Raw genomic sequence first — 21,078 nt, forward strand, 5'->3', positions numbered from 1 at the left:
TCAGAGACTCCCTATGCTGTGGAATAAAATCCCAGTCCATGTGAGGCAGAGCACCTCGCTGACTCTGTTCAAGAGAAATCTAGACCTGTGGAAGGGAGATCGTAGGTTTACCCCGGGAATCATCTCTGTGTCACTGCTGGACAGAGGCACAACAAACTAATGGGCACAGTATTTTTTCATATAAGGGGTGGCGTAAGCCACAAAAATTTGGGCTAGGCTTATAAATGCCTTAGGGCAGATAGCCTAGTATAAACCTATGAACCTATGAACCTATATATATGATAAAAACCTTGTGTCAGGGGGTTTTAAATACATTTTTACACGAAAAGATTGTGACAGTTATGTAAGCAGTTAATGTTGCTAATCAGTCCACAAAAATCATATTTTCCTAGCACAAAACAATTAAAGAAAGAAGAAAAATAACAATTTTCTTCACAACAATTTGTGTAGAAGTTTATTTTTTCCAAATGGAAATAATCTGCCCAGCCGTGAAAGATTGGTAGCCCACTGATGGTCCTTTGAAATAAGCAAGAAGATTTCATGTCAATGACAATAACATTCTAAAGTGCTTGGCACCTATACTGTTATGTTTATAACCTCTGTTTGAGCTTCCTAATGGTTTGGGTATATGAAAGGTACCCTAAAGCTTTGAATGCTATCTGGCTAGTGTTTTTTCTTGCCAGGATTTTACCTGTACAACTTAGGCTGCAGCAGTGATTTAATGAATTACCTCTTAAAATATTAATTTATCACATTAAAGTAATTTGGGAACACTACCTAACAAAAACACAGAAAAGACTGATCAGTGGAATATCTGGAGATGCAGTATTTGTGATACATGAAATATCTTTTACTGTAGGGCAGAGACATAGCTGGCTTATGTAGTGCCTGATGCGGTTCCCCAAACTTTAAAATAAAAAAAGAAAAAAAAGGTCTTCTGCTTGAAACTGTAGCAAATTAATTGATACAAATGTAACAATCCTTGCTACAGTTATAGTACTACATACAAGGCACTGAAGCACTTCAACCTTAAGCAGAAAAATTAGTATCTGCATTCATTTCTGAATGCTGATGCTGTAATACCACACCACTGCTAACTACCGATTGTGCCCCCTAACACCTTGCACCCAGGGCAGCTGTTGTGTTTCCCCACACTAGTTAAATTTCTGCTGTATAGCTAGGAAACTTAGCTCACATCTCAAATACTTAACCATAGATCCTGTTCCCTAAAACTATAGCAGAAAATATTTCATGTGCCATGCTCCATATAATACGTTTATATATATATGTATATATATATATATATATATATATATATATATATATATGTGTGTGTATAAATATATATATATATATATATATATATATATATATATATATATATATAGGTACCACATTTGCCCCGGAATGTGCCATGCTCCATATAATACGTTTATATATATATATATATATATATATATATATATATATATATATGTATATATGTGTATATATATATATATGGTTCTATCTGACTACGTCGACAAGTCAGAACGCCGACAGCGAGAACACCGACGCCAGAAGATCGAAACGGAGAAGACCGACGGATCAAAACCCGACGCTGAGAACATCGACATGGGAAAAGGCTGTGGATGTATGCGGTAGTGACGGACGGTAGGGTGCGAGTAAGGTAAGTGTGCGACTGTGATAGTTTGTGGGTTGGGGCGGTTAAGTGAGTTAGGGTTAGGGCTGCGGGCTAGGTAAGTGTGCGACTGTGATAGTTTGTGGGTTAGCGGGTTAAGTGAGTTAGGGTTAGGCGGCTAGGTAAGTGTGCGACTGTGATAGTTTGTGGGTTAGCGGGTTAAGTGAGTTAGGTTAGCGCGGTTAGGTGAGTGTGCGATAGTGGCGGACCTTAGGGTTAGGGTTTGGGTTAAGGTTGTAGGTAGTTGTGTATGTGAGGTTTAGTGTTGGTTTGTAAGGATTTTGGTGTGCTTGTGTTGTGTGTGTGCTTTTGGACCGGGATTTGTTTTGTTTGTTGCTTGTCGGGATTATGGCGTGTCGGGCATGTGAGGTTTCGTGTTTGTGAAATGTCGGTTATGTGGTGTCGGTGATTTCGTTTTCGGCGTTTTGACTTGTCGACGTTGTAAGATAGATCCATATATATATATATATATATATATGTATATATATAGATATATATATATATATATATATATATATATATATATATATATGTATATATATATATATATATATAGGTACCACATTTGCCCCGGAATGTAATTTGATCTACAATGTTGATAATCCATTTAAGGGTGAATTGGTGATGTGGAGACACTACCTGGATGATTGCTGGGCAGTTTGGTCCTGCTCTCTAACAGGGTGGAAATTATTTGTGGAACATCTTAACTTCAATGTGTTTGACATTAACTTTGTGGATAGAATAGAGACTGCATCCACTGATTTCCTTGATGTCCATATTATAAAAACTGGTGATGGGACTATTAATTCAAGATTATATAGGAAACCATTCACTAAAAATTCTGTTCTACAAGCAGACAGTTGTCATCCAAGACACACAATACAGAATACACCCAAGTCCCAATTTAAGAGGTTATGACACATCTGTACTAGAGAAGATGAGTACCAGACTGAGGTAGATAAAATGGGAACAAGATTTGTTAAACGGGGCTACAATAGACAACATATTAGAAAGGAAGAACAGGTAGCACTCTCATTAAAAAGGGAATTAGTACAGCATGATTTCCAGAGTACAGAACATTTGGTTGAACTGTCTAAACCCAGGTTAGTGACCACATGTGGTACTAATACCTATAGAGTACGTAATATTATAGATAAATATTGGCGCATTCTAAAAACAGATGAGTTTTTGGATGATTGTCTGGGTGAACATTGTCTTTATGGATACAAGCATGGTAAAAACATTGGTGAATTTTTGTCATGGTTTAAAAAAATAGATGCTAATAATAAAAATGAGGTTAGTACTGTTAGAGGAAGTAACCCTTGTGGTAACTGTACATATTATAAAGTTATTCTAAAATCTAAGTCCTTCACATCTACTAATACCTCAAAGGTTTTTGAGATCAAAAATTTGATTACATGCCGAAGTGAATGGATATGCCCGTGTGGGGCCTTTTATGTGGGATAGACCTCACGGTCTTTCAAAAGCAGTGTAGCAGTACATTTAAGTGACATTAAATGTAAGCGTACAAAAAGTGCTCTCTTTAAACACAAAACAGAACATGCATCTGCTGACTTTGTTTTTGTAGGCATTGATTCATTATGGAGGACTAATTTGTCTGAAGCTGATTAACATACTTTTTTTAGATAAGAAGGAAATACTCTGGATCATAAATTTGGGTGCAATTTATAAACCTGGTTTGAACAAACACCTTTAAAATGGAATGATTCTGATAAAAGTGGTTTTTAAAAATAGTTTTTAATTCCTCAGTTATTTTCAGTAGGTTAGATATGTGTTGGGGAGTGTATTTATTACATGTAAAAAAATGATGGGTGACTGTGTATGTTATACCTTTAAAATGTGAATATATAAATGAATGGTTTACAAGGGACTGCATTATTCCACTGAAGATGTCAGGGGGTGAAACTGGTGTGGAGTTTTTTGTTTGCTGTGACTGTTTGTCGGCCACGGGCATTTGCCTGAATAAATACTGCTGGAAGATTATTTAATTATAATTTTTTGTCATTATTTACTTTACACTTCAGTTGTGAACTTGGTAGTGCTGGACATTTTCTTTTTGTGTTTTTGCATATTGGTACAGTCCGGGCACACCACGAGCTATATATATATATATATATATATATATATATATATATATATATATATATATATATATATATATGTCATTGATGTAATCAAATGGTGTGATCATTGCAACAAATAAAATTGTCAGTTCAGCTGATCAAACATTGCTGGCTTTTCTTGGCGTGAGATCATCAACAGTAGGGGATTGTCAAGTTTTCTCTTTCCCCAGTGTAGACTGATTTCAGACTTGATATATATATCTGTATCTATAGCTCTCTCTCTCTCTCTCTCTATATATATATATATATATATATATATATATATATATATATATAAAATATTAGCAGGGTGTATTGAGGGGTGCAGAAGGGCTTGCACCCCTGCAGAAAAAGCTTTTTCTTTTTCTATTTGATTTACCAGTTTTTGTTGATCTTGTAGCTCCTGATGATACGAGTATACGCCTAAGTCATATACTCATGTGCATCTGTCTACATTGATATATATGTATATGTGTATATATATTCATATGTATATATAATAACCAAATAATGCACCCCAGTAAGTAACTCCAAAAACATGGCTCATTAGTTAGTGCTTTTGTCATTTTACTCACAATAGAAATTCATCAGACTAATAAACTTTTAAAATACATGATGTAGAAGGTCATTGCCAGTGTTTAAAGCTTTCACTTGCAAAGTGCCAGGTAAAGTGTCCAATTGTGTTCTCTGGCCAATGCGTTTGTGGAGTATGTAGACCTTTCCCCTTCTCTGTGGAGTTCTTCCCTCCTCCCAAAAACATGATGGGTGTTCTCACCTGAAACTCACCCAAAACTGAATGGAGTTATGGGCAGCAATGCAAACTCTAGGTGGTGCCTATTGGGGAAGAGTTGTATAGACCGACCAGTTTAGGCATCAGCTATAGTGCACAGTATCCTCAAAGTAGGAGAACATAGATCACTGACTTTGCACTATGTTAAGGCTAGCCTCTTAGTGTAAAGTTCAGGTTTGTGAAAGGCAGATCTTGCCTCCTGAACCTGATCGACTTTTTTGAGGCAGTCACCAAAGCCGTAGATGAGGGTAAGGTGGTTCACACAGCCTATCTTGACCTCAACAAGGCTTTCAACACCATCTCCCATTCTGGAATTTGAGTTAAACTCACTAAACTAGGTATAAATCTCTATGTCACAAGATGGGTTGCCAACTGGCTTACTGACAGAACCCACACTGTAAAAGTTGCAGACTCCAAATCTGACCTCACAGCAGTGAGAAGTGGAGTACCACAGGGTTCTGTCCTGGGACCTCTCCTGTTTGGAATCTAGTTCTCTGAAGTACAGGCTAACACAGAAGGCCTCTGGCTAATGAAATATGCAGATGACTGCAAACTAGGAGCCATAGTCAAGTCCCCATATGATGTGGACATCCTACAGTAGGGCCTCGTTGAGACAGATACCTGCTGTCAGAGCCATGGCCTCAAGCTCAATGCCAAAAAGTGCAGTGTCATCCCCTTTGGTAAAAACTCTGTACCCATGAACTACCACACAGGCAGCAATCTACTTAACACCGAATGTGTGACAAGAGACCTTAGGACCCAGGTGGACAGTAGTCTCTCCTTTGATAGTCACATTGCGGCAGTAGTCAGGAAGTCCTTCTACGTGGCACACCTCCTCGTAAAAGGGTTCTCATCCAGGAAAAAAGAGGTCATTGTTCCCCTCTACTCAACACTCATTAGACCCATTATAGAGTACAATGCCCCTTTTGGAATGTACCTCACAAGACATCTGCAGCAGCTGGAAAGGCCACAGAAGTACCTCACAAAGAGGATTACTGGCCTCAAACTAATGCCCTACACTGACCGCCTCAAAAAACTCCAGATTTACTCCTTAGCATATCGCCTTCTCAAGGTGATCTCTGCCTAACATATAAAGCTATGTCCAAACCCAGAGCTGTTGGACATGCTACACCTAAAGGAATCCCAATCCCTCTGAGCTACACACTCTAGGGCCCTAAACCTTGTCAACACAATAAACAGGGCATACTGGAGGGATAGATTCCTGTCCCAGAGACTTCCCATATTCTGGAACAGGCTACCCATCTATGTCAAGCAAAGTTCTTCATTAGCACTCTTCAAGAAAAATCTTGATGAGTGGATGGGAAATAGGAAATACACCACGGGGATCACTTCTGTGTCTCTACTCGACAGTAGCACAGGAAAATAACTTTCTTGGGTGGCGTAAGCCAGGGAACCTTGTTGGCTAAGCTTACGTATGCCCTTGGGCTGATAGCCTAGTACCTACCTATGAACCTATGAACAATTTGGTCAAATTGACTGATGTTGCTAAAAATGGGCATGGGTATTTCCAGATGAGTGGTACTCTACTGAGAGAAGCCGAAATAGCTGATATGACTCTTCAACCTCAAGGGGGTTGATGATGAATATACACATTTGTTAATGGAAGACGACACTTCTGCTGAGTCCACTAGTGTTTTGCCTTGTTGTCTATACCCTGTCCAATAACATTCTCGTTCTTTCTTTATGCCATCCTCATCCAGGAAACTCATTATTTACATTTACTGCAAAAAACACCTCTGACAATGCATTCTATGGAAAAACAGTTTCCTTAAGTCATGTGTGTCCACATTTCTGCTGCTATCCACATCCTGTTGTCTCCACTGAATATTTCCTTTTTAAATCCATCCATCCTACCTGCCCTAAAAAGGCATCATATTCAAACTTAAACTCTGCCCTTTCTCATCTCTCTTCCAGTAAAGATGGGTCAAATGTTTTTCATCATAACACAGTCCCCTACCTACAGGAGATGATTTCTACACCGCTACACTGGTGACCGGGGGTCAGCTAACAGTCCCATCTCTGGAGGAGACAGGCAGATAGAGGGAAGTGTGAAGGACCACAGTCAGCTCTCCTCTCCAAGGAGAAATGGTAGAGTTTGCACCCACCTGGGGGCACACGGAACAGTGTTAACTTCCTGGTAAAGACAGAGAATCTCATTGCTTGTGTTTCTTTTTTTTTGGGGGGGGGGGTTAAGGCAGGAATGCTTGGGGAGAAAATGTCTTATGGAATTGAGGAGATAACCTCCTCCATTATCTCATTGTATGCCCTTCCCCTATGCCTTGCTGCATCTATTTCATTATGGCCATGGGAAACTAAACAGAAACCATCCCTGATGGCTGTGTGAATGATGGCCTCTCCTGATCAACCCTCACCCTGGTGTTGTGCACAATGCAGATATTTTATTTCCATTCTAACATACATACATACATACATCTGAGGAGAGAGATGATTATCAACAGACAGCAGGGGCAAATAGAGATTAAAAAATCATAATCATGGCAGTGCCATGATTGCTCCCCAGGCTAGTGAAAGTGGATAAGGTATAGATACTAAATCTAGAGTACTTGATAATAGTTTTCAATCTTACTCACTAATACTGGCTAATCTACAATGTATGTACTGTACCTGTGTACTATGTATGTATTCTACCTATGTTCCAAATTTCAGCTGTATACCACAAATCTTTTAATTACCTTTATTTTTAAATTAATATTTTTGTTTGTTCTCTCCACTGTAGCTGTTGATGTGCTGCATACCACTGTAAAAACATGTCTTTTGTAATTTGTGTGTATACTGATCATGTCAAACTAAATGTATCTATATTTTTTCTTTGTGGAGCTTTTCTCCCCGGGCCTCTACTGAAAAAGGGTCTTTTCAGCTCAGTCAGACACCCCTGGTTAACAAATGTAAAATAAAATAAATAAAAATAATGGAAACTGCATAGATTGTACCAATCTAATCTTTAATTGTCTGTATCACTACCGATAAACACTCCACATAGAGGCTCACAACCTGCTCAATGGAAGGATAGCATCAGAATCTTTCAAAGATTGTAACAGCTGCATCCCATCATTCTTTGCCATTGTTTAAAAATGTATCTAAAACAACAGCATTCTGATTACAAACAATCCCCTAAGCCCATGTCTTTGAGCATTAGTAACCCAAAGCAAAAAGAATGCAAGAAGTTCACAAGAAATGAATGGAATGCACTATACACTAAAAGGCAATTGGAGAACTCCATGAACTTATCTGCTAAACTTACCACATACTAGAAGCACTGCAGTTTATTATATACCACAAGATCACGTTACTAAACGTTCACATAAACCGTCTGTTGTTGTAATGGGGTTTTTAGTACATTAAAACTTGTGATGATTCATATCTTTGTGCTTTAATTTGGGGTTGCAGGGCCCTGAGAAAAGAGCAAGAAGTTGAATTTTTCATTTAGTGAGAGGATGGTGAATTATTGGACTGGGTCACTGATATTGATGTTTTAGCTTTTTGACAGGCTAGTGACCTGCCTGCTCCTTCATAGGTTCATAGATTAATCGGCGGTTACTGGGCTAATGGCCCTTAGGCCTTTTCAAGCCCAACAGTGTAAAAACCCAAGTACCCTTATTGACAATATTTAGGTAGTCATTGTTAGCAGAGTAATTTTGTGATCAGCACTTGCTACCCCTGCCCATGGGAGACATAGGTGCCAACCCCGGATGAATTTATGGTCACCCATCGAGTTGTCAAGGTTGTGCTTGAATAGGGTCATTGAGGAGCTCTGCTTCACATGGAGTGGGAACTTATTCCAAAGGAGTGGTAGTAACTGGGAGATATATGTCTCTCCAGCATGCTCTGTTAATGTCACAGGCAAGTTATTCTTGTCCTATTTGATTTGCGGATGTGCAGAAATTCCATTAGGGCAGAGTCCTAGACTGCTCTGTAGGCCAGGCACAAATCACCTCTCAACAGCTTGTATGATACACAGTACAGTGACAGGCTTTCTGTCTTTCCATGTGAGTCATGTTTTGGAGGCCCTGGATTCTCTTGGTAAGAAACCTCTATGGTTTCTCCAGTTACTGCAGGTGTCTGGTGAGGTACATACAGAAGGGATCATTGTACTCAATTAGTGTTCTGATAAGCGTTGAGTACAGTGGAACTAAAACCTCCCTGGTCTTGGATGCAATGACATTATTTATGAGATGTGCAACGTAGAATGCTTTTCTTACCATTACGGATACATGGTGATCGAAGTTTAGATTGCTATCAACCTGTGATCCCAAGTCTCACACCACTGAGTTTGAGCTTAGAGGGGTGTTATCTAAATCATAATTGGCAGGGGCTACTCCTTTGTCATACGAGATAATGAGGCATATTTTTGTGTTAAGCTTTAGTCCATGAGTTTGGCACCAATTGTTGTCTGCATCAGCCATTTTTGTAATATATTAACATCACTGGGAGACTCTAAGATTGTTCCCAGTTTACAGTCATCTGCAAACATGGTAATCCACAGGCCATCTACATTCACCTGGACTTCAGAGAAATAGATTCCAAACAGTAGTGGGCCCAGCACAGATCCTTGCAGTACCCCACTGGTAACTGGTCTACTGGTGGAGGTAGACTTCACAGCAGTGTGGGTTCTGTCAGTGAGCCAGTTGGCTACCCATCTTGTAATGTATGGGTTAATCCACAGATGGGAGAGTTTCTCTACGATACCCGAATGGGGGATTGTATCAAAAGCCTTGGATAAATCTAGATAGGCAGTATGTACTGTTTGCCCTCATCTGGGACTTTGGTAACATCCTTAAATGAGTCCACCAGATTTAATAAGCAAGATCTACCCTTGATGAAACCAAGCTTGGTTGGGTCAAGAGTATGAAGGTCACCTATTTCCTTGTGGATAAAGTATATGATGATTCTTTCCATGGCCTTGCAGATAAGGCTAAATAGGCTTATGGGATGAGAGTTCCCAGAGTCAGTTGACGGACCCCCTTTGTACAAGGGGATTATTGTTGCTGTTTTCCACTCTGCCAGGACAAAGGCAGTTCTCACGCCAAAAAGTGTATAGTCATCCCCTTTGGCAAAAAAAAAGTGCCCACAAATTACCACATAGGTGGTAATCCATTAAGAACAGAAGAAGTAATTAGGGACCTGGGGACCCAAGGTGATAGCAATCTCTCATTTGACAACCACGTGGCCAAAGTGGTTAGAAAAACATTTTATATAGCCCACCTAATCATGAAGGGATTTACATCTAGATCAGGGGAGGTCATCGTGCCTCTTTACTCATCCCTCATCAGGCCCATAATTGAGTACAATGCCCCTTTTGGGATGTACCTTACCAGACACCTGCAGCAACTGGAAAGACCCCAAAAGTACCTCACCAAGAGGATCAAAGGGCTCAAACAGATGCCATATGCTGCCCGGTTAAAGAAACTCCAGCTCTACTCAGTGGCATACCGCCTGCTCAAAGGCGATCTGTGCTTGACGTATAAAGCCATGTCCAATCTGGAATTAATGGACATGCTGCACCTCAGAAAATCCAAATCCCATCGAGCTATGCGCTTGAGAGACTTGAACTTCAGCACTGAAATAAATAGGACATGCTGGAGGGACAGATTCATAACCCAGAGGCTCCCTTCACTCTGGAATAAAATCCCAGTCCAGGTTAGGCAGAGTCCCTCATTGACTCGCTTCAAGAGGAATCTTGATGAGTGGATGGGAGATCGTAGGTTTACCCCGGGTATCACTTCTGTGTCACTGTTATACAGAGGCACAGTATACTAACCTCGAAAAAGGGCATAGCAAAATTAATTTAAAATGGGTGGCGAAAGCCAAACACACTCTGACTAGGCTTATAAATGCCCTAGGGCAGATAGCCTAGTATGAACCTATGAACCCTGTAGCAATCGTGTTTGTGCCCAATTGATGGAAGGATAGTTGAAATCTCCCATGACCAAGGGGTTTGGCTGTATGTTGAATGACTCTAGCAAGTCCGTTTAGATGGTGTGCTTCTCCTAGTTTATGGTCAGGGACTTGTAGATAGCGATGATGTGGTAGGGTATATTTCCTATAGTTAATTGGACCTGGAGTAGCTCAAGAGAGTCATGCTCTTTTACCAGTCTTGAGATGCATTTGGATTTAATGAAGATGTATACACCTCCACCTTTGGTTCTTTCATGCTCATTTTGGGGTCTGAACATGTGAAAGGCATTGTAGCCTTGTATGGCCAGGGTGTTCTCAGTGGCCTAGAACCAAGTGTCTGTGACTGCACAAACGTCAGCATCTTCCAAGGTGAGGAGTGCTTCCAGGGAGCTCCTAGCATTAAGCAGCATGACCTTGAGTTTGTCTTTAGTGGACTTCCTTACATCAAACGTTTTGTTGTTCGTTCATTGCCTAAAGAAGGCACTATGGGGGAGGCAAACATCTTTGCCAGTATCTGAAAGTGTTGAGGAGACAGGTGAAGGCCATTTCTGGCAAAGCAGTGTGGACTGTCAACCATGTTTTCCCAGGCAGACAGATAATGGATCCCCCTGGAGTGACACCAGAAGCTAAGCCAATTATTGAAATCAATCATTTTTTGTCTGTATTGTGGCATCATCCTAGGTGAATGTAGAATGCTGCTTAGGTCTAGGGACATACCTGGCTGAGACAGATAATTTGAGAGTTTGTTCATGTCTTTCTTCATACAGTCCACAGAAGTACATCTCAAATCATTCACACCAACATGTACTATGACAGAGTTATAACAGTAATTAATGCTGAGTGACTTGTGTGTGTGTGATTTGATGAATCCTGGCACCTGACAGGCAACTGACCGTGACCTTCTCCTTGTTCAACCTGGTGAGGGGGACACCTGTCTGTCTCACTAGTGAGTCGCCTATAACCAGAACATTTGGTTTTGAGGTGTTTTGCCTTAGGGGCTTAATTGTTGAGACACTGATATGTGTGTTGTTATGTGTTTTGGTGGATTCTGTTTGTGTACTAGTATGTGTATGTTTTTTGCATTTGGGAGGACTCTGATCTTTTGGTCGACTCTTAGTGAGCACCTCCGTGTATGTGGGTTTATGTTTCTTGACCTTCTCTTCTGTGAGAGGAAAGGTGCCTGTGCTGACAACCTGTTGTATGTCTTGTTTGTTGTTATGTGAGAGGACTGATTCTAATGTCATGGTATAGTTACATCTTTCACATACTGTATTTGCTTTTTTTAGGTGGACATGGTTGTCAGTATACATAAGGCAATTGCTACATTGCCTCAGGATGCCTATGTTAATCAGGTTGGCTGGCGAAATGGTAGGAAGCTGTCCATCCATTATGGCAGGTATATATTGTAATGACTAGTGGGAATAGGCTTAATGGACCAGGATTTGCTTGTGAGACTAGCACGGGTGGCTATTCTGTGGATGACTAAGGGTGGAAGATTGCATCAATGCCTCATAGTGCACAGCTGAGTTGCCCGCTGGGTACCAATGAGTACCTGTGTTGTACACAGTGAGGCAGTGGAGCTAAGGAAGGTTGTCTATATAAGTGAAGTTAAACAGTTTAAGCACAAACTAGACAATAGCAGAGCCCAAATTTGAGCCTTATTCCAACAATTCCCAATGGGTCCTGGGCTGTACACTTCTGCTACAAGGGTGCAAGAGGGCCCTCTTAATGTAGGATGGCGGGTTAAAGTGCTCAATTTGTGCCAAATAGCCTAGATTCAGCAGATCTGAATCTAGCCTATGCTATGAACTACAGAAGTACTAGGATTTCAAAGTGCACAAAAGGAAAACAGTCAAAGCAGCAACAACAGCAAAAAATGAAACAGCAATTGAGCAAAATGCAGTTCAACAAAGTGCAGTGCAAGCTTAAAATATACTTATTTTTTGTTGATCACAATGGATGCCTTAGATTTAGTTCGGATCACTCCTGGTCTCTGGCTAAGTTGCAAACTTGGAGCAGCTCCGCCAAACTGAGTGCAAAAACTGCGCAAAGGTGGTGCTTAAATGAAAGCAAAGTTAAACAGTTTAAAAACAAACTAGCCAAAGGGAGAGCCCAAAACTAAACCTTATTCCATCAACCCCTGACTGAGATGGGTCTTGGGCTGCACACTTCTGTCACAAGGGTGCAGGCCGGCCCTCTTTATGTAAGATGGCTGGTTTTCATACTGAAGTTATGCCAAACAGCCTAGATTCAGCAGATCTGAATCTAGCCTATGCTATGAACTACAGAAGTACTAGGATATCAAAGTGCAGATAAAAACAGTCAAAGCAGCAACAAAAGAGCAACTGAGCAAAATACAGTTCAACAAAGTGCAGTGCAAGCTTAAAACATACTTATTTTTTGTTGATCACAGCAGATGCCTCAAATTTAATTCAGATTCACTCCAGGTCTCTGGCTAAGCTCTGTCAAACTGACCAGCTGTGTGTGTGTGTGTGTGTGTGTGTGTGTGTGTGTGTGTGTGTGTGTGTGTGTGTGTGTGTGTGTGTGACGTCTGCTACAATTGCTTCTGGGTTAGTAGTTTGTGACACCCTTGCTTGCTGCCACTTGCTTGAAAAAGCCACTTGTTTTCTTAGAAGAGTGGCTGACACATTTCTAACTGATTTGTCAAATACTGTTCACTTGATAATGGCTGAGAAAAATGGTGTTTTTGCAAAAAATTAAAGTGTAGGGGTAAGCACAGCCACCGAATATTCTGATGAAATCTTGGCTGAGTATCTGGATGAATGAGTTTTTCTGTTGAACTGATAGTACCAGATTATCAAACATATCTATCAGTAGATTGCAGTGAAATGGTATTTAAAAGAAAACATTTCAAATCCCACGAGTGGAGGAGCTCCCTGGTCAGCCTCATTAAGAAGCTGCAATCCCTGATAAAATCCTCCAAAGCTAGTTACAAAAACAAAATCGCCACTGATTCTAAAGACAACCACAAAGCATTCTATAGCTATGTCAAGAATCTCAATGGCAACACTCAGATCTGCTCTGAGTTAAAGCACAATGGCACTAAATATACAGACCCAACTGATATTACCAACATCCTGGCAGATAGGTTCAGTGCTAACTTTACCCCCCTCTCACCCCCTAAAGAGCCCATCTCTATACCGGAAGAATGCAAAGTTCCTGTAATAACGGTTGCACAGGTAAAAACAACACTCTCCAAAGCCAAGAACACAGCATCCATGGGACCAGACAACATCCCAGGCTGCATTCTACACGAACTACAGAATGAACTGGCAACCCACCTAAGTACCATGTTCAGTCATAGCCTCACCTCAGGCTTTGTGCCTGCTGAATGGCGCACAGCAATGGTTATCCCACTCCACAAGGGGAGAGCCACCATGGACCCCAGGAACTACAGCCCCATTAGCCTGATGAGCCCGGTCTGCAAGGCCATGGAACGTATCATCATGGAACTTATAAAAGATATTGGTAATCTCCAAACTCTGGACCCCACCCAGTTTGGGTTTGTAAAAGGCAGATCATGTCTCCTAAACCTGATAGACTTCTTTGAAGCAGTCACCAAAGCCGTAGACAAGGGTAAGGTGGTTCACACAGCCTATCTAGATCTTGCCAAGGCTTTTGACACCATACCCAACTCTGGAATTATAGATAAACTCACTAAACTAGGTATAAATCCCTATGTCACAAGATGAGTTGCCAACTGGCTCACTGACAGAACCCACACTGTGAAAGTAGCAGACTCCAAATCCGACTTCAGACCAGTGACAAGTGGAGTACCACAGGGTTCAGTCCTGGGTCCTCTCCTCTTTGGTATCTACTTCTCTGAAGTACAGGCTAACACAGAAGGTCTTTGGCTAATGAAGTTCGCAGATGTCTGCAAACTAGGAGCCATAATCGAAAATCCTAACAATGTGGACATCCTACAAAAGGGCCTCACTGAGACAGATGCCTGGTGTCAAAGCCATGGCCTCAAGCTCAATGACAAAAAGTGCACTGTCACCCCCTTTGTTAAAAACTCTGTACCCATGAACTACAACATAGCCGGTAGTATACTTAACACCGAAATTGTGATAAGAGACCTTGGGACACAGGTGGACAGTAGTCTCTCCTTTGATAATCACATCATCACAGTAGTCAGGAAATCCTTCTACGTGGCACACCTCATCACAAAAGGTTTCCTATCCAGAAAAAAAGAGGTCATTGTTCCCCTCTACTCATCACTCATTAGACTTATTAAAGAGTACAACACCCCTTTTGGTATGTACCTCACAAGACATCTACAACAACTGGAAAGGCTGCAGAAATACCTCACAAAGAGGATTATCAGCCTCAAACAGATGCCCTACGCAGACAGTCTCAAAAAACTCCAGCTTTACTCCATCGCATATCTCCTACTCAGAAGTGATCTCTGCCTAACATACAAAGCTATGTCAATCCCAGAGCTGTTGGACATGTTCCACTTAAAGAAATCCCAATCCCTCCGAGCTACACGCTCTAGGGACCTAAACCTTGTTACTACAATAAACAGAACATGCCAGGGGGATAGATTCCTGTCTCAGAGACTTCCCATACTCTGGAATAAACTACCTATCTATATCAAACAAAGCTCCTCATTAGCACTCTTCAAGAAAAATCTTGATGATTGGATGGGAAATAGGAAATTCACCCCGGGGATCACCTCTGTGGCTCTGCTCGACAGTGGCACAGGAAAATAATTTTCTTGGGTGGCAAAAGCCAGGGTACCTTTTTGGCTGGGCTTGTATAGGCCCCAGGGCTGATAGCCTAGTACCTACCTATGAACCTATTTCCTGTAATACCTGGTTTGTGTTCACTTGGAAATCAGTCTGAATTTACATTAGTTGTCCATCCATATACAACAGAAACTTGGTATTTTACATCAATGCTGCTTGAAAAAAACATAATTTCCTAAATGCTTACTCTGTTCAGTTTTAAATATTTCCTATAGCCATACATTGTGTAGTTTGTCTTCAGGGCTAACACATACATTACACTCTGCCATCTAAGTTGACCACATAATTCAACCTATGACTGCTGCTGTCATGCCTTTTTCTCTTTCTCTCCCCCTGTATCACAGGGGCCTGGCATTTTGGCAGAGGTGTGTGAACTTTTTATATCCACTGTATCTAAATACGACTGGAAATTATTTTTATGGGACCAACTGTGCCTACTACTATTGGAACTGTTTGAGTATCCTTCTTATACATTGTCCTCATTTTTGCCTGCATATCCTTGTATTTTATGACTTTTTATCTCACTGTATGTAAGACACTGTAATCACTGAGTGTAACAATTTCAATGATTAATGAAACTTATATCTTCATTTCATGGACAATTATATCTTGTTTTCTTGCATCTGTTTTCTGAACTAATGGTAATGGGTGATACCATGTGATATAAATTTCATCATTTTCTATAATGCTTTGCGCCACATGTTTCCATTGCTTCTCAACTACTTAAATACTGTAATGTTTGCACAATCTCCAATGCAACAGTCTTGCCACATTATTCAGTTTCTTGCTGATGAATTTTCTTTACAGTTTAGTGCTGTGTAAGTTACATGTTCACACAGGCAGGGTTTTCAGAGAAGCTTTTTAGAATACTGCAGGTCAGATTGTACAAACTTCATGGGGGGGGGGTTATATAGGAAGTGCTAAGAGTTTACAGTGTGTCCTTCTGTATTTTGCTTACTCAACCCACAGGCTAATAATTAGTTGAATTCAGCCAGAGGTGATAGTAGTCACACTCAGAGCTGCACCCTTTGCAGCAATGAAATTACATCTTCATTTGTATGTTTTTGTAAAAGTTAGTGGAATGATTATCTCAGCCTAGGCAATTGTATTTTCTTTTGTTTTTGTTTCATGCTTGTTGCTACATGCTTTTTTCCCCTTCACTGGTAATTATTTTTCATACGGTTAGCAACAGTGCTGTTTATTTGTGCATGTACTTATGCAGGCATACATCTATAATTAGTTTCCTTCATTTCAGAGGACACCATTGCTTTGGACATTTGCATCTTGGAAATGAACCCACTGAGTTGGAAATGTCCTAATAGTCTAGAAAAATAAAATCTTAGAACATTTCAATAAAAATGTCAGACAACCTTGAAGCTGAATCTTGTTATTGTACTAAAATATTGTCCCACTAGCTGACACCCTTTAGGAATCACACAGTAACTGTTTATGTAATACTCATTCCATCACTGACCCTCTTCAAACACAACCTTGATGAGTGGATGGGAAACCATAAATTCATTCCAGGGGTTCCACCTTTGTCTCTCATTGACAGGGGCAACAGGTGCTGACTGAGGTTTCTGTTTTGGGGATAAACTCTTGGCTAGGCTTGTAAGGGCCCCAGGACCATTAGCCTAGTAACCTCCTATGATCCTATGAAGACCAATTACTTGTGTTTGTAGCCTAGTGCCAAAATGATGTGTCCCCTGATCCTTTATTGAAATGTTTTTGTTATTCTTTATTTTGCATTTCCATGATGAGCATGGTACACTGAAGCAGAGGTTAGTGTTGTTACCTCACACTGTGCAGTTTCCACATGCAGGTATTGCTTGAGAGTTTTTGAATGACGTTTGTGTGCTCTCCCTGTATCCAAACGGGTTTTCTCTGGCATCTTCATTTTTTTCTCACACCCCCAATGCATGCTTGTAGAAGAAAAAGTCTGCAAAATTGCCTTCAGGTAAGTGTTGTGTGGCATGCAAGTGATGCCCTGACTTCCTGTCTAGGATTGTTTCTTGTTGTTACACAAACTGCTTGGAAAATCAGCTGTTAGTTCGTTGCAGCCCGTAAGTGGATAATGTGGATATTGAAAAAGGAATGAATGACCAGTAGCCCACACACTTTAAATATAAATTTCTGCTTGTCATCAGTATTTATCATGTAAACAAAGATGTTGATATATGTACAAATCAAATGGCTATAGGAATGGATAGCAGAAGATATAAAAAAATGATAAATTTCCATTGTTTTTGCTCCTCAATTTCATTGGCTAATGGATGATTTAGTCACTACTTTTAAGTTGTCATTAATAACAGCAGTACTAGTGTACTAAACAAACCATACTTTTCTAAAAAATATAGGTTTCTTACCTGGACACCAATAGAAGGACACCATTTTCTTATTCTTTTTTCGATCTTTGGTTCTGTTCGGCACATGATTCCTTTATGGTTGATCACAGTGGCAGGTTTCATAGGAGTCCTAAACTGGGTAGTGGATGACTCTCCAGACATGCTCAGAACTTTGGCACTGTCTAGGCTGTCAGTAGAATTGCAAAGAGTTTTGACTTCTTTAGGCCAAGGTGGGGCTGGGGTTACCTCTCTAGGAAGGTAGTTATCCTGGTTTGATTCTGTGCTGCTTTGTGCTGTAATGGAGATGATAGGCTTTGTAGCAATTCTTGGAGGGATGGGTGGTGGTGCTTTCCTGTAGTTGAAAGCTGTAATAATACAAAATGAATATACAAATTAATATGCCATTGTTTTATGATCAGTAGTATAAAAAATATAGATTTGCACATTTTAAGTTTCTTCTTTTCCACTTCTCTACCACATCTTTTAAAGTCCAAGAACGTATACCTTGATGCATAAAGAGTAGGGCTATGAAGAATGGAAAATATGCCTTGTGGAATGGGTAGAGAGTAGAAAGTGTGCTTTGAAAAATATATATTTTTAACATTGTGTTTAATACATTTAAAATATGCAAAAAAATCACACAATAAATGTCCCGTCATCTTCTATAAATTCATCTTAATGTAAGCCAAATAAAGGGCAACAAAGCATGTTAGCATAATTGATGTTTCTAACTGTCTTATACAGGTATGAGATGTCACTGCTAAACCACAAAAAAGACTGTGAGACACCTAAAATATTTAAAAAGTAAATCATGGGATTTCAAGAGACAAACAAACAATATGCCTCATTTCTGTATTCAGTTATGTTTTCTAATTTCTTCAGTCTTCCTGCTTTCTTTGAGTCTTGCAATGCAGGATTCGATTCCTTCAGCCTTCAGCTGCCTACTGTGTGACCTTGAGCAAGTCACTTAACCAAAGAGTGTTTCAGGACATTTAAGAGATCAGACTAGGCTCCTCTATGGTCTCCTGGACTACATGCCTAATAACAACCTTTCCAGAATCTCTAATGAGAAAACATTCTGTTATGTTAGTTTTTAATGGATTTATGCACAAATTGATTTCTATTTCTATTCTGTTTAGTACAATGACATTCATATGCAGTTAGTACAGTGGTTTAAGGCCATGAACTTTTAACAAACTATTTTCTCTGGACCTGGATTTGTTTCCCTGAGCTTTCATTTCCATAATGTGTCACTTAGAGCAATTCATAAACAAAACGGTATGCTTGGGTTGCTCCTGAAAAAGGACCCTTGTGTCTAAGGGGCTTATGTGGTTCATAAGTAAATAAAATGTGTATTGCTTGACTGTTCCATCACTGATTTTTAAGCTTCCAGATATGTATGTACTGTTGACTACCTCCACTCACAAAGAATGGTGCAGTGTATCTTCATGTTTTTTTTTTTTTGTCGTTCATGCTTGCTGACTCTATGGCCAGTTGCTGCAACTATGCCCATTCTTTCCTTAAGAGGGTGGGAGCTGATTGTGGTGTGGCCATCATCCTGACAGCCAAATGGGTGGATTTTACTATCTTCCCTAGCCACTAGCCCCTGCAAGTCAAACACCAGGAGTAGGCATTCAATAAGTGCAGAGTGGGGATGTCATTCACTCCTATCAGTGACATTGGCATTCCAGCAGCCCCACCTATCACATAGTGACTAGCTCCTGTTAGGTTTCTAGTGTCCACTGGGAATGTATTATTAGGAGAAGAATTCTGCAACATGCCCTTCGACCTTTGATGTTTCCTTCTTTTCCTTCTATTTAACAAATAAAAAAATTGCTGGAAAGTCACCAAAAATTGACACGGGTGAAATAAAGTAGTTTAATCCATGAAACATCCAACACATAAACACCACAATACTCGTATGTTTTTGTCGTAATGCAGACTTCATCAGACACACCATATCTCCAAAAGTCACCAGTTTTAGGAGGGACTTTCCCTCCTAATCCCTCCTAAAATTGGTGACTTTTGGAGATATGGTGTCTCTGATGAAGTCTGGATTAAGACAAAAACGTACGAGTATTGTGGTGTTTATGTGTTGAGTGTTTCCTGGCTTAAACTACTTTATTTCACCGGTGTCTATTTTTGTTGACTTTCCAGCAATCTTTTTATTTGTTATTTGTGATTTAGAGATTGAGTTCTCCACTATTTCCTTCTCCTATTTAGCTTCAACAACCCTCAAGCCACTAAATGAATTCAGGGATCTACCCCTGTATACCATATAGCCAACTATAGCTTTTATTTTTTACTTATTTGTTTATTTTAGTTTAACAAAATAAGTACCTTTTTACCCATTTCAGTTTTCTTTGTTACTTTGCCATATTTTGGGAACTATCCATGAAAACATTAACAATTATTTTACATCTGCTTAAGCCTCTCCTTGCAGATTCTGTGCCTTCACAGAAGGAGATGGCATTGTCATCTGAAAACCCTTTGTTAATGTAAAGACTGTTTATGTACACTGATTCACCACCAATATAAAGACAAAAGACATGTCAAATTACTCAAACTATGTAACATTTTCAGAAGCAGACTTTTCAAATTCTGCCTACTGCTCCTGTGATTCTATAGATTAACATGAATTCCAAGCAATGTGCCTACCACTTCAATACTGTGGTTCTTTTTAGCTGAAGTATGAATATCAGTCACTTCAGTTAAAGGCATTGGCTGGATTTATGGTAACTGGTTTATACAGGGATAAAGCTAATCACTCCTACAGAGTAAGTCAGAAGCAGGATCTATAGATGGAAAGTGCCTAATATGAGCAATGTATTATGTCAATTGATATTTTTGCAAGGCCAATATGTTCTAAGCTTGACAAGTGAACCTATCTGCTATTTAAATTACTTTGGAAGAATAATCAGTCTCATAGCCATAACTCTTTTTATAATATCTACAGTTCCAGTTTCTGATAAATCAAGAACAATTTTTCTGTATTCTGCTTCAAGTCCTGTATTCCTCAAATTAGTTACATCTAACAGTATCAGCTGGCATCTATAATGGAAATATAAGCTTTGGACCACTACTGCAGCCTGATGACATTTTTAGCTGGAATTTTGTAGATAATTATGTCATTGGTGAATATCGAAATGATTTATATAAGATGCTTGTGTGAAAAATGTATTAGAACTGTATGTCATGTGTATATCAAACTGCTTGTACAGACAGGTGTATTGAAAAGGTATTTGCAAAATGCTGGTATTTAAAATGTAACCACAGTGTGCCCTACTGGAAGAGAACATATATGTACATGCACTATTTCAACTGTTTAACTCATTACAGCTGAGTGCACCTCCAGGTGTTTCTGCAGTTACCTCCTCCTGTCACTTCTAGGAGTCAAATATTACTTATTCATATTTGCATTAATAATTCC

The 21,078-nt window shown here is 39.8% G+C and overlaps 1 protein-coding gene across 1 annotated transcript in view; it reads right to left on the reverse strand.

Annotated features, from left to right (window-relative positions):
• DLGAP3 (DLG associated protein 3) overlaps nucleotides 1–21,078 on the reverse strand; it is a 2,055,905-nt gene that overhangs the window by 1,034,039 nt on the left and 1,000,788 nt on the right. Inside the window, exon 5 of the mRNA XM_044059263.1 lies at nucleotides 17,670–18,013. Coding sequence (XP_043915198.1) covers nucleotides 17,670–18,013 — 344 coding nt within the window. The remainder of the gene's footprint in view (nucleotides 1–17,669; nucleotides 18,014–21,078) is intronic.

The sequence above is a fragment of the Protopterus annectens genome, chromosome 1.part2 (genome assembly GCF_019279795.1).
Source record: "Protopterus annectens isolate FY-2018-M chromosome 1.part2, PAN1.0, whole genome shotgun sequence".
Taxonomy (NCBI): domain Eukaryota; kingdom Metazoa; phylum Chordata; order Ceratodontiformes; family Protopteridae; genus Protopterus; species Protopterus annectens.